At 44.8% G+C, this 14,721-nt stretch overlaps 1 protein-coding gene across 1 annotated transcript in view; it reads left to right on the top strand.

Annotated features, from left to right (window-relative positions):
- LOC138245633 (gamma-aminobutyric acid receptor subunit alpha-6-like) overlaps positions 1-14,721 on the top strand; it is a 288,378-nt gene that overhangs the window by 136,715 nt on the left and 136,942 nt on the right. Inside the window, exon 7 of the mRNA XM_069199369.1 lies at positions 13,035-13,187. Coding sequence (XP_069055470.1) covers positions 13,035-13,187 — 153 coding nt within the window. The remainder of the gene's footprint in view (positions 1-13,034; positions 13,188-14,721) is intronic.

Raw genomic sequence — 14,721 nt, 5'->3', positions numbered from 1 at the left:
CTGTGGAGGAACCATCACTTGCTGCTGACTCATTGGTGCCAAAGGTATTTGCATTTGCTGATTAGGTACCATTGGTAACTGCTGTTGCATTGGCTGCATTTGCGTCATCTGCATACGGGGCATCTGCATCTGCTGCGGTTGCATGGGCTGTAATCCCTGCAGCTGATTTATGGTCTGAAAATTTGGGTTTGGACCTCTCATTTTCGGTCCCCTCATTGTCTGGAATGCATTGACATCATTGTTTTGCTGACCAACACCTGCACCTTCCTGCACCATCATCGGGCACTCGCGTTTCCAATGACCGACGATTCCGCACACGTGACACGGCATCACCTTTTTCATTGCCTGCACACCATTCTGAATCACTACAGTGCTCAAATCCGGACCATTACTCCCAAAGCCTCCTCTGCCTCTGCCTCTCGCCTGTGGCTGAAACACCATGTTTCCCTGCGGCTGCGGTATCTGCTGTTGAAACCCCTGCAAACCTTGCAAACCTGTCTGAGCTGCTTTAAGCTGCATCATCATCACTTTCTCTTTCAACCTTTTCTGTTTCACTTCAATTTCGTCGCTACAGTATTTCGCATAATTCAACACCTAATCAATTGGTTTCGATTGCCAACAAATCAAATGCGTCTTTATCATCTGACTTATCTCTGGTCTCAGCCCTTCCACAAATCTAAACACAAAATGAAGCATGTCCTTCGCCTCTATTGTTTCCGTGCCACTGTAGTTCTTGAACGCCTTCAACAACCTCTCATAGTAACCATGAATCGACTCTTTAGCCTCTTGGGCAGTTCGATCAATCTTCTGCCAATCCACATTTTTCGCAGCAACCTTCGTCTTCAAATGCTCAATCACCTTATAGTACAGGCTCATTACCATAGGTGACGGTGCACCCGTATCCCTGTCTCTCTCTGGTTCACTTGTCGGCCAACCTACAACCCTTTTGCATTCTTCCCACAAATCTGCCGGAACCACAATCTCAAAGAGGGTGTTCAGGTCTTCCCAAAGACATTTTGCAAGCTTCACAAACCTATCAGTCTGTTGATACCATTCAATCGGCTTCTCTCTCAGTTTGGGAAAATCATCCGTAAAGGACTGAATGTCGCTTCTGTGCCACGGTACATGTATTAATGTTCCCCCTGCTGTCTCCCTCATTGGTAACATGGCTATTGCATCACTACTCTGTGGTCTTTTCTCGTTGTGCTCTGGGACACTGTCTTTCTTCTTTTCCTTTTTCTTTGCCCACCTGCTTTCCCATTTGTCCAAGCACCTCCACACTTGTGCACTCTGCAGCAATTCTCTAAGGTGCGTTTTCATGCCTGCTGTGATGTGACAAAATCTGTGATCCCGAAATCCAACCTATAGCTCCGGCTCAAGTGTTTTGTCTTATCTATCTCAACCCCGTTTTTGTTAGCTATTTCTTGCAACCTTCTGTGTACCTTGTTCACCTCTCTCGTAATTCTGGGACATAGATACCTCAGCTCTTCTTCCGAGTAGGACTCTAGCCTATTCACACCCATAGTCCCTTCCACCAACTCGTCTGCTTCCATGTTCAACCTTACCCTGTTCAGATAGTCTTCTCCCTTCCCACTGGTTGAGCTTTGTGTGGAATTCAGACTGTTGAACCACTGTGTCAGCTGTTGCGCATTCAACCCCATCAGCGTAGCATTCACATCGACTGCCATTGACGGTTGTGGCAACTTTTCAGTGTTCGATGATAGTGGTATCATCAGTGGGGGACTCGACCTCACTACTGTTGACTGAGCACATATGGGACTAAACTCCATCAAGGACCCAGATCCAGTTGGCTGAGCCACTATCGGAGTCGTATCTGGAGTGTTTTCTATGCACCTCCTTTCCATCCCATTCTGTACCACTAATCCTTGACCGCTCACACCTGAGTTAGGCTGACTGTACAAAGGTACAGGTGGACCTACAGTAATGGGTAGGGATATCGCATCTGGGTTCTGTCCATTCCCTAGGTTCTGAGGCATGTTCATTCCCACACTATGGGTCATCATTGCCGGCATGCCCGTCTGACTCCCCGTCATCTGAGCATGTGCGTTTCCCCCATGCATCTGCTTTTGAGGCATCAAAAACTGGGTTGATTCAGCTTGTGCCAATGTTGGGTTGCGACCATTCTGTACTCCCATTACGGTTGGATCTAGAATCATTCCCGTACTGTTATCACTGCTGTAATACCTTGGGACCTGCGGCTGATAACTTTCTGCTGTTTTCAGCATAGGCACATCTGGATATATTCTCCTAACCTGCGGTATCTGCGGGGTGAACAGTAAACTCGGGTCTTTAGGTCCCGATGGCGTTTCTGAATTCGGAGTTTCATTATTCTGTACCGGTGCCGGAGGGGCAGAACTGGTACTTGGACCCTGTCCACTCTCTGCATAAGGTGGTGGACGGTCGTTCAGCAATTGCATGATGAACTCCTCATCCTCTGACTCGTCTTCCTCTCTATCTTTTGAACATTTCCTGTTTGTCTTGCAGGTAGCTTTCTTACCTGTCGCCTCTTCTTCCTTAGCAATTGCGGGAAACAATTTTATCCCCTGCAATACATCTGACCTCCACACCTTTTGTGCATTATCCCACCTAGCGTCCGCTAATGTCTTTTCTACCTTCCTCATCCTGGTCTCGAACTTCTTTTGCTGTTGCTGTCTAGCCATTAGTTCCCAAATCCCTAGAGCCTCAAACTGTGCTGGCCTTGGAGGTACCTTCATGTCGTACATCGCAAATCTCAAATTCTCTAGGATCCTTATATTGAATGTCCCATGGATCGGGAACGCTACGCTCCCATGCTTCTCTGTCAACTTGTGCCATTGCTTTAGCCAAAGGCATGGAGCTACCCCCTTTTCCTCCATTACAATGTAAGCTGGTGTACCTTCGGGTGGCGTCTCCTCTCCTACACTCGCTTTAATGTAAGACTCCCCCTTCATCGCACTCTTGAATGCCTTGAAAAATTTCATTTTCTCGTCTTTTATTTCACAAAGTTTGTAATCAATAGGTGACTTTAATTCCCGGAATACTCTTCGCTTGCCTTTCCCCTTCCAATCGAGCCCCACGGACTGCGTCCAATCCGTGCGCGACCCTTCTCTGCAACCAACCTATCCCAGCGCGGCTCCTAGTGACGTCACACTCACACACACTGCGGCTGACAAAGCCTCGCGGCTAGTCCTCCTTCACTCAGCTCCTCTCGTACCAACTTCTAGCATGTATCGCGAGCAACCAAATAATAATAAAACAGATCTGTCGGTTTACTACAGGAGGGGTAACACAATCGCTTCAGGACCTTAGGGATTTTTCACTAGCCTCGGCAGTTATTCCATCTTTCTCGGTCCCCACTTTCGCAAGCAAATCTGACCCGCAGACTCTGCTCTCAACTTGTCAATGATCTATTCTAGTGCACTTAGAATTTGTCAAAGCCCGAAGTCGAACTTTCTTTCACTCCCTTAACACACGTACCGACTCGTTGACCACGCCCGGTCAACCTATTAAACCGACCAGACCACAACATAAAACAAGTGTCTCATACACTTTTCAACATACTCCGGAGTCTCTTGACCTCGCAGGGCCCGTCTCAACAACAACAACCACGTGGACCTTTTTCTGCACAAAGCGCCACATGCACATGAAGTTCGACGACTTCCCTACTCTCACACTCGGAGTCGCACCTCCGCTATTTTCTATGAAGTTCGACGACTTCTCTACTCCTACACTCGGAGTCGCACCTCCGCTATTCTCTAAAATCCTCGCAACCTTTTCACACAATCTGCGGCAATAAGCTGTGCAAGCGCAAAATCCTAACTTCACTCATACCATCACTAGTACCGCCAACGCTGATTCCACACCTCCGTTCTCTCCATTCGCAAGCTCCGAGATCCCGGGAAAGTCGCGGGGGACTTAGCCCATCATCATTCTCTCAATCTATTTTACCCAAGAAAAATCTAATTCAAACTTCTCGATTGCGGTCCCAAAGGCGAAACCGTTAATTCAACACCATGTACTTCTCGACTGTGGGGTCCCAAAGGGCGAAACCGTTAATTCAACACCATGTACTTCTCGACTGTGGGGTCCCAAAGGGCGAAACCGTCCTCTGCTACCATCTACTGATAGAGCGTTCCGACCTACTAAACTACCTGTATTGGGACGCTCTTGGGTCGATGAATCTTTTGACCAAGTGGGACTCTCCTCACTCGTGAGTGATCAATTTAATCAAATCAATAATCAATAGCGAACATAAGCAATGCCCTGATCAACATAACACTTCACAATTAATCCAGAATACATTTCGACGAAACCATGACCTTTCGGTCATGAATAACCACACCGGTTTATGCAAAGTTAGTGAATTTATTTCCCTATATTAACAAAGCTAGCACAATGTAAATATGTCTCAACACCAAATGATATACGTAGATGAACATTAATAGCTGTCCATAACGGCGGAAAAGATGTAATCTATGTAGCATTTGAATAACAATGCCTTCGATGATAGCAACACAAACCACTAAAACTATAATCTGTAATGAGCTAATTGCATACATTTAGTCAGCATAACAAGGTCTCAAATTGCATCTTGCAACAAAGGAATCCTCATCTAACCTCAAATTAGCATCTGCATGTGGGGTTTCATGCAAAAACAATTTAGCAACATTAATTTGGAAAAACTCCTAACTAGGGCTCTTATCCAAAATCAGCAGTTGGTTACCTAAAAAGAAACACAATGCAATTGTACATTTTCTTTCATATTTACCAAATTCAATCAGCATTCAAGGAAGTCTTCGTCTCACAGGTACCGGTTTCGATCAGCATGGGTACCGGTTTCGATCAGCATGGGACGGGGCAAAGGGGCAGGGTGGACGGGGCAATTGCCTCACAGCGGCAAGATAAAACTACTACTTCATGCAAAGGGACGAATCAAAGTTAAAGTCTCTAGGGCGAGAATTACTCAAAGTCTCTTTCTCTCGATTAGAGAAAGCATCAAAGTCTCTTTCAAAATGGCATCGCAGCAAAATGGGCCATAATAGCTGCAATGTCCTGCAAAATGGCGGGTAATGGCTGCAATGTCCGCAATGGGCCAATGGCAATAATGTCCGGTAATGGCTGCTTTCTTCTCGTGCACCTGCTTTTTATAAACAACAGTTCAAATCCAGTAGGGTCTTCCATTGGAGGGTTCATAGGTTAGCTTCAAATTGTCCAATCAAAAACATCAATTTACAAGCTTCTACCTAGGCATACATTATCCTTGGAGTTGGGAACGTAAGTTGCAACATATTTTACCAATTAACTCACTTTCAGAGCGTCCATTGTCTGCACCTGCAGATTGACCTTGGAGCAACGAAGAAGATGCCGGGCTGGCACGAAACCTTAAAGATAAGCATGTGAACCGATCTCACTGGAAAAGTACAGCTTCAAGCAAGAACACACGTTTATTAGCACATTGGAAAAATACGAGCATCTAAACCGTGAGACACGGCAACTAGGCCAAAGCCTCCACTAAAGTTATGCTAAGCTAAAACATTTCAAACAAGCAAATCATGGCACACGTTTACGATTATGTCAAATTAGCACGATTCTAATACATCACGTTATATAAAGCACGCTTATAAATGTTGGCAAACTACTCTGAGGGCACATTTGTCCCCGTACAATCTTATTTAGTTTGATTAAAGTCACACTTGATTATTGCTACACTACGTTTAAGCGCTAATAAATGTAAAACCTTCATTTCAGCGTCATCACAGATACTAGGTAATGCACAATGTGCGGCACATCCTGCAGTGATCTAGCTTCGTAAAACTATTCATAGTAATGGGCAAAGGCATCGGTAATAGTCTCATCTATGTCAGAGCATTCCCCCATAGCTCCACTATCCAATGCACCCACCTTGCCTCTGCATCCTTTCTGCCTAACCAGGCCAGGAGTTTCTCGGCTTTGTCGTTGTATCATACAGCCTGTGTAGTAACGTCCACTTTTGGTTCTTTGCCCCTTCTTGTGCCACTTCACAGTATTCCATTTTCAGGAGTTCCAATTGCCTGAGTTTGGGGGTTTCTGGGTCGCCGCCCAGCTCTTCCTCAATTTCCAAAATTGTCTGCTTCAGCTGTTCCGGTGCCCCAACAGCCGCCTTCTTCTTTCAGGCTATCAGGTTTTGGGCACTGTCTCGAAGAACCATCGTATATGCTTCCCAAGGCGAAAGCATTCCTGCACATAGGATTTCTTCAAAAAGGCAACAATAATGCCTTTCTTTTGTGTATGTTTCATTGCTAATGCCATTTGAATAAGTAAAAACATGTTGACACTTAGACTTTCTTACTTCCCTTTTGTCTGTTTTTTACTGCAATTTTCGTATTCTAATTAAACAAGCCATATCAGTTTCCTGTTCACAAACACTATAAAACCACAATTTTTTCTTAAACAACTTCGTTTGCACGTGTACCATTTACTTTCCACTACTTTTTTTAAACACACTAAACAGCCATTTTTTACCACAATTTTTAAGCACACATACTTTAAAAAAAAGTTTTGCTATCCTTTTGAAGCTAACATCCAAGCCGTACGACGTCATACATACTTAACATCCGTCACTATAAATTTGTAAAAAAAAGAACTCCGTGTTTACTAACCTAGACGTGCGTACATATTTACCCGATTGTATACTGCTCTTTTTAGGTCTACTCAGCAAGCAATGTATACCAATTTGTATCCCAAATTACATAACAATGTCAAAATAAAAATGTGCCTCATTTCAATCAACTTTATCTATAGCATATTAACAATTTTCAATCAGAAGAGTGGTGTCTATGGTAGGTGTTTGCACATCCCAATATAACAACAAATGTGACAAAGGTAGTTCAAAAAAGGTAAATAAGTCTAAGGAGTATTGAAAGAGAATCCCTAGAGTGGTGCTCACATGGTACCAGCATCCGGTCAACTAGGGTGTGACATTTTCGTTCTGTGAAAGAGTCCGGACAGCTTATGTAAGGTGTACCGAAGCACACACTATACAGTGTTGAGATTAAGTTCATTGGAAAGTAATCACACATATTCACTGGATTAGGTTGCTACAATTCATCTATATATTCATCCAATCTTCTGTTATAATGTACAGAAGTTTTTCCATCGAGGCAGCCGGCAAGTGTTTCATTCACATGACTTTTTCAAGGCTATAGAAATGTACAAGGCGAATTCAGAAACTAATATGGGCAATATGACACATAAGGTACCCTATAACCACATTGTTGCACTGACCTTTAAGGCAGCATGTACAACTGTCCCCACTAATGTTCCCCCAGACCCTAGGCTTTTTAGGCAATCGCATAATGTATAGGAGCAGAGCCTGGCCAGGGCCCTCAAGTCAGGCTGGTATCAGGCAAGAGAACGTGGCATCTCCAAGTGGGAGGGCTTTGAGCTGGGGCACAGAGCAGCCATTGATATGCTGGCTCCCCTGGTTAAATTAGGTCCAAAACCTGGGAGGATTTTATCCTCTCCATGGTACTCAGAGGAACTTAAAAACCTACAGAGATTGTACAGACATCAAGAACGCAGATGGAGGTTTCATCAGAATGATGAGGACAGAGCCAAGCTTAAGGCCTCTCTTGAGGAATATAAATCAGCTATTAAAACAGCTAAATCAGATTATTTCTTCCGCAAAATTAAGGAAGAGGACAATGGACCTAGAGAACTCTTTAAGGTGGTCTGCACCCTGACTTCCCATCCCTCCTCCCCAGTGTTGGAGAATTATCTCGACTTTTGTCAAAGGGTCACAGACTTCTTTAAGAACAAAATCATACAGCTTCATGCTAATTTTGTGCAGCCCCCACCGGAGCGGAGTGGGGCAGTTAAGCGGGGAGCTCTAGTCTCAGATACTGGACTGAAGCTTACCTGTTTTTCACCTTTAAAGGCAAACAGAATTAAAGAATTGCTGGGGGGTGGGTTTAAATCTCGGTCCCCCAATGACCCCTACCCTCCTAGGATATTAAAACTAGTACCTGATCTGGTCTCAGTTGCCCTTGAACCGGTTTACCTAGACATTCTGAGGGAAGGGTACTTTTCCACCAGCCTGGAAGGACTCCATTGTGATTCCTCCTACTAAGAAACTGGGCGGCGACCCAAATGATCTGAAAAATTTACGACCCATCTCTTTACTGCCCGCCACGGGCAAAATTTTGGAGAAACATCTAAACATCGAACTGGCTGGTTTTCTTTAGGCCAGTGGTGGATTAGACCTTTCTCTACATGGGTTCCGTAAAGCTCATAGTACGGAATCCACTCTGGTCTCTTCTGCTGATATAATTCGGAGAAAATGGGAATAAAGGGGAGGTGGCGCCATTCTTGTGCTATTGGATCTTTCTGCGGCGCTTGATACCATATCCCCTCAATTGTTGATACAACGACTCTACCAACCAGGAGTTATAGAAAAGGCTCTTGATATTTAATTTTTGATGGATAGATCTATTACGGTTAGCTGCGATGATTACAGGGTGACCCCGTTTTAACTTCCCTGCAAGGGTCCTCACTTAGCCCTACTTTGTTTATGTTGCCCCACTGGCCAGACTGGTTCTCTCGTTCGGCTTTCAAGTGGGCTCTTATGCGGATGACACTCAGTTGATCATTCCTGTCAACCAGAACTGGGAGGAGGTGGCAGACAGATTTTACAATTGCATGAGTAAGATTAACAACTGAATGAGCAACAATTGGATGAAAATGAATGGAAAGAATACGGAAATTATTTTCTTTGGCATAGGCACCAATTTATGGAGCTCCCATTGGTGGCCGAAGTCCTGTAATGAGTGTCCAGACCCGAGTTCATCAGACAGAAACCTAGGAATTTTATTTGACAGGACTCTCTCTTTTGAGCAACAAGTTAACCATACCGTCAAATGTTGCTATTGGTGTCTGAAAATGCTTAAGAAAATCATCCCCTTTCTTCAGGAAGAACTTAAAATGATGGTGATTCTAGCTTTAGTTATTTCTAAACTTGATGATTGTAATGTTATGATGTTAAACATCAGGAAGGGTCTCCTCTATAGATTACAGCTGATTCAGAATGCTGCGGTTCGCCTAGTGCTGGATCTCCCGTGCTCTGCATCGGCTAGCAGTAGCCTGAGACAGCTGCATTCGTTACCAGTGGAAAAACGGATTACGTTCAGGACACTTTGCCTCATGTATAAGGCTCTCCACCAGGAAGGCTGTAGTTATCTCAGCTCTGCCTTGCAGCCTTACCTGCCTTGTCATCAGCTTAGATCTTCTGCTCTTCATCTTATATCAGTCCCCGGCTGCCGTAGGGTTAGATGGGGGATAAAGCCTTTTCAGTGGTGGCAGCGAGACTCTGGAACTCCCTTCTGCTGTCCATTAGGCTGGAGGGGACATACCTCCGCTTCCGGAAGCAGCTTAAAGCCTGGCTATGTTCACATTGGGGAGGACAACGCTTTTTTTGTAGCTTCAGTGACTGGTTTTACTGTTGTTAGGATTCCTCCGACTTACCTTTCGTCTTCAGCTCTTCGATGCTACGGCCGGAATGCACTCTATAAATATACATAATACAATAATATAAGAAAGTAGCAAGGGTATGCAGAAACGTGTGGAGGAAAACCAAAAGGCACTGTGTGAAGTGACATAGTTAACATAAGTCAGATCATAGTAAAGCACTCATTCAGAACTAGGGTGCCCAATAACCCTAATCAGGCTTTACTTATAGTGTGTATGTTAACGGTTGCCTGCTTGGTTTTACTCCGTTACAACATGGTATTGACACACCCGAAGGTTTTTTCTTTTCTTTGTCTATGCGATTGGACGTTGGGATATTTAATACCCCGAGGGTATTAACCTGGCCAACAACAAAAGACACCTAAAATGGGTCAATATTGTGGCCCGGCCCGCACTCATCAATGCTGCCAACAACACCCTAAAATCCACACTAAGGGACCTAGAGGCGGGTTCTGCAACACCCCACCAGGAAATTAGCTCAATCCGCACCTCCTGCTTTAGGGATATCGCAGCCCACTTCTCAGCACCCCCAGCCCACGACGACAAACGACCCAAAGCCAGGCACCGCTGGTTCAACAAAACGTGCCGGTCCCTAAACAAGCGCCTAGTTCAAGCCATTAAATCCAAGGACCCCATCGCCATCCGCGTAGCTAGGAAGTCCTATAAATCTGCAATATGCATAGCCAAGCGTGATCAAGATAGCAAATGGTGGACAGCACTCAGCGACGCTGTGCGCGAGAGAAATTATAGCCTGTTCTGGTCCCTGGCAGCGCGAGGCCCAGAAACCAGTGGTTTGGACATCACAACCAATATTGCCCCAAGAGACTGGATAGCCCACTTTAGTAGTCTGTACTCACCTGATCATGATAGCCCCACCTCTGTTTGTACGGGCCCCCTCCTACTTCACTCATCAGCACCAACCACCGCAGCACCCCTGTTGTTCTCCCAAAGTGATATAACTTATTCTCTAAGCACTCTAAAACGCGGCAGGGCCCCTGGTTCAGACTGCGTCCCAGCAGACCTATTCTCAACAGACCTAGCATCCTGGTCAAGATATCTCACCATTCTAGCTAACGCAATAGCATCTGGGGCGCCAATTCCCGACTCTTGGAAAGCGGCCATTGTTATTCCAATCTTTAAAAAGGGCGACAGATCTCTTCCCTGTAACTATAGACCCATTAGTCTAATTGACTGTGTCCAAAAAGTCTTCTGCCACTGCCTCCTAGGGAAGATAGAAGAATGGATAATTGACCACGATATCCTTAGCCCCCTCCAAGCCGGTTTCCGAAAGAAGATTTCCACCACTGATCAAGCCCTCAGATTCCTATTATTATATTGGAAAACAGTGTTCATTGGTAAAGGCAGCCTTTATGTAGCTTTCGTGGACCTCAAATCTGCCTTTGACCTAGTACCTCGCAACAAACTGTGGGTCACTCTCTCTCGGATGGGAATCCCGGAACACATCCTTGCCATTTTGATACGACTCCACGAGGACAACTACGCACAAGTCAGGTGGGGCAACAAGGGCCAACTTACCGATAGAATCCACGTCTCTAGGGGTGTGCGGCAAGGTTGCGTACTTGCCCCGACCCTCTTTTCCCTGTACATCAACGAAATTGTCCCCTCCCTTCTCAGACTGCAGGCTGACGCACCTTCACTTGGCACACAAAAAATCCCAGTCTTACTCTTTGCCGATGACACTCTTTTGATATCTAAGACCCCTAGTGGTCTAAGGAAACTCCTTGCGTGCTTCGAGCATTTCTGTTCATCCCAGGGACTCGAAATCAACGCAACGAAAACCAAACTAATGACCCTTAATCCCCACAGATCTTTCAAAGGGAAATTTACTTTAGAGGGCTCCTCACTCGAGAAGGTGGGCATTTTCAGCTACCTGGGCATAACACTCACTGACAACATGTCCTGGAAGCCACACATAGGAAAACAAGCCCTTAAATTAAGACAAACAACTGGGGCTCTACTAAAAAATTTCCACCTCTCACACACAAAACCAATTCGCCCAGCATTACAGTTATACGAATCCCAGGCAGTTTCCTCAGCGCTCTACGGGGCTGAACTTTGGGGTTATACCAAAACCCAAGACCTAACCACCGCTGAAAACAACTTCTTAAGAAATCTTGTGTCCCTTCCGCTAAGCACCCCACTGTTCCCTCTTTTCAAGGACCTCGGCATCAAACGCATTGGTCACAAAGCCCGCCTGCGACCTCTGCTGTACTGGCGACGTCTCTGGACCACTCCGGAACTTGACATCTTCACCGAAGCTCTACAGGTCATCCTAAAAGCCGACCACCTGCACAGAATCCCCTGGCTACGATCCATCAAGGATTTACTTCACTCTATCGGGCTCGATGATCTCTGGAACTCACCAGCCACGTCAGTCTTTCCCTCGAAAAGCGAACTAAAGAAACTTTACTGGCAAAGGGCCAACAACGAAGACACTCGGGCTGCACTCCACACTACATTATCTTGTGACTTTGCCAACCTAAAAGAGTCATGCAAGTACGAAACTTTTTGGGACCTAATCACGGTCCCAAGGGAAAGGAAACTGTACTTCCAGCTCCGCATTGGAACACTCCCATTAAGACTTTTCACCAGCAGCTGGTCACACAACGAATCCACCGCATGCCCTGCTTGCAAAGCCCCCGTCGAGAATCTCCCTCACCTCCTTTTTGCATGCCCCGCGTATACTGCCCCCCGTAGGAAATGGCTGGCCCCGGCATGCAGACTACTGGGAGCACGCTGCTCTGCGCTAGCTCTGCGAATCCTTAGATCAGACACCAGGCCAACGCTAGTGATCGCTATCGCCAAATTCCTCGGAGCTAGTTGGCTTATTAGAGGGAAAACTCTCCTGGACAAAGACTCCAAATAAGACTGTCCCAACATCCTGCACAGTGCATTTCATTTCATCTCATTTCATCTAATTTCATTCCATTTTATTCTATCTCATTTTTATTCCATTTTAATTTTTATTTATGTTTTACTCCCTTTTATCACCATATTTACCTGCAATTTTAGTTTATTATGTGCATTTACTTGTATTTATTACTGCTCGTGCTTTTTTGGCTCTTGTAGCCGCAATAAAGCTTCTTTGAAATTGAAATAATACCCGCGTCTTGCACGTCTCACTTAACTTTGGGCTTCAATGCTACTGTGAACCTCTGGTGAATGTTCTTGCTGTGCTTTCACATTTCCAACTACCCGAAGGAAACAGTTGCACTGTGATTCTCTTCTCATTTTGGCATTTTGGCATTTTTGGCATTCTCGTTTCTTTTGTTTGCCATTGACCACTTTGTTTCTCTACAGATGTCCATATAGTAAATACAGTTTATTTCCAATTTCAAAGGAAAAGAGTCTCCTCCAAATATTTCTTCTGTACTTGATGACATGTACCCATTTACAGGTTGATTAATCTATTTGTCACTGCCAAGATAAATGTTTGCTAATTCCTTTTGCTCATACCTCATTCCAATATCCCCCTAATCTATTATCACACATAATTTTTTTGTTTGTTTCAGGCAACTATTCACAACAGGTGGTTCTCTTCTATCTGCAAAGGAAGATTGGCTACTACCTCATTCAAATTTACATTCCATGCATCATGACTGTGGTTCTGTCTCAGATTGTCTTCTGGATCAACAAAGAGTCAATTCCAGCTAGAACTGTGGCAGGTCGGTATATTTCAAATATTAGCTACTTGTATTTTTTTATAATAGTGGATGTGATGAAATAGTAAAAAAATGAAACTGGAAGGAGTTTATAGATGGTTACGATTCCAGTGTTGTTATAATAATTAATAAAAGTAAATACAAATACCATTCATGAAAACAACATTGCAATATAAATCAGGAAACAAGGCTGTATTTAAATAAGGGAAACAATTATCTCCATATAATTAGGGGCATGTATAATATATTTAAAAATGACAATGATTTTTGATCTACTTGGATGTACACAAAAATCTTTGCATACTTTTAACGAAAATATATTGTAGTTCCGTGTACATTTTAGCGGAGAGCTGTACGTTTTAGCACTGGGTTGATAAAACATTGGGTAAGTCTGTCAGGGTTTCTAATCCTGACACAAATTGATGAGAGAGCTCGGAGTTCCCAATATGTGCCAAAATCTTTCATTTTTCAGCCTTTGGGACAGATTAGCCCAGTGCAAGAATTTGTATCATGTGTTACAATAGGTCGTTACAGACAAGAGGAGCATTTTTTCTGTTAAATCCAACAGAAAGCCCCTACTTTATATTTTTGAAGAGGAAGGCCAGGGCTGCTGTCAGGACAGACTCCACCTAAAAAATCCTTCCAAGAAAAACTAGAAAAGGGGTAGTACGGCAATGGAAATATGCACGTATATGAAAGTAAAACAAACAGCTTCAGGAAGACCACAGAAAAAGGGATGGACAGGGGAGCCAAAGGGAGCCCTGGCAAAATGCTCAAACTAACCACACTCCCTTCATCTCTATGTGCTGTGTCTCTCTTACCATCCATCCAGTTCCTCTCTCTTGCCTTCTCTCATCTCGCTCTTCTGCCTTCATGATTGCTTTCTCTCTGCTTTCCCCGTCTTTCCTTCTCTTTCAGCTTCGGTATCTGGTGCAACTAACCTCTGAGAACTGGGGAAAGTCAGGGGCGACTGTTTTTTTTTCAAAAATTGCCTCCCAGGGCCCCAGCCCATTGGGGAAATGCATGGTCGGAAAAAAGCCTGTTTGGCCTTGCCCAGAGACACGATAGTGCCTGCAATGAAAGTTTCAGACACTGAGCAACATTGATTACCTTCAATAAACAAAACAGCCATATAGACTAATGGCAATTGAGATGAGAGTCATCAAGTCACCAAATAGTAACTACAGTAGGATAAGAAAGCCAGCAGACAAGGAAGTAGAAGAGTGAACTTAACCAACTTTTTGATGTTGAAGGATTACACACAACATTGGGTAGATCCATCCAATCGATACAGAAGAGAACTCAGCACCACCAATGACATCAGAGGAGATATAGGCGGTGATTCTAACCGCGGCGGGCGGCGGTCGCCGCCCGCCATGCGGTTACCGCCAAATGACCACACCGCGGTCACAAGACCATTCTGGCTTTCCCGCTGTGCTGGCGGGCGACCGCCAAAAGGCCACCCGCCAGCACAGCGGGAAAGACCCAGCAACGATGAAGCCGGCTCCGAATGGAGCCGGCGGAGTTGCTGGAGTGC

The sequence above is a fragment of the Pleurodeles waltl genome, chromosome 7, assembly GCF_031143425.1.
Source record: "Pleurodeles waltl isolate 20211129_DDA chromosome 7, aPleWal1.hap1.20221129, whole genome shotgun sequence".
Classification (NCBI taxonomy): Eukaryota; Metazoa; Chordata; class Amphibia; order Caudata; family Salamandridae; genus Pleurodeles; species Pleurodeles waltl.
Note: the sequence above shows the minus strand (reverse complement) of the source record. Positions and strands in the feature narration are given on the sequence as shown.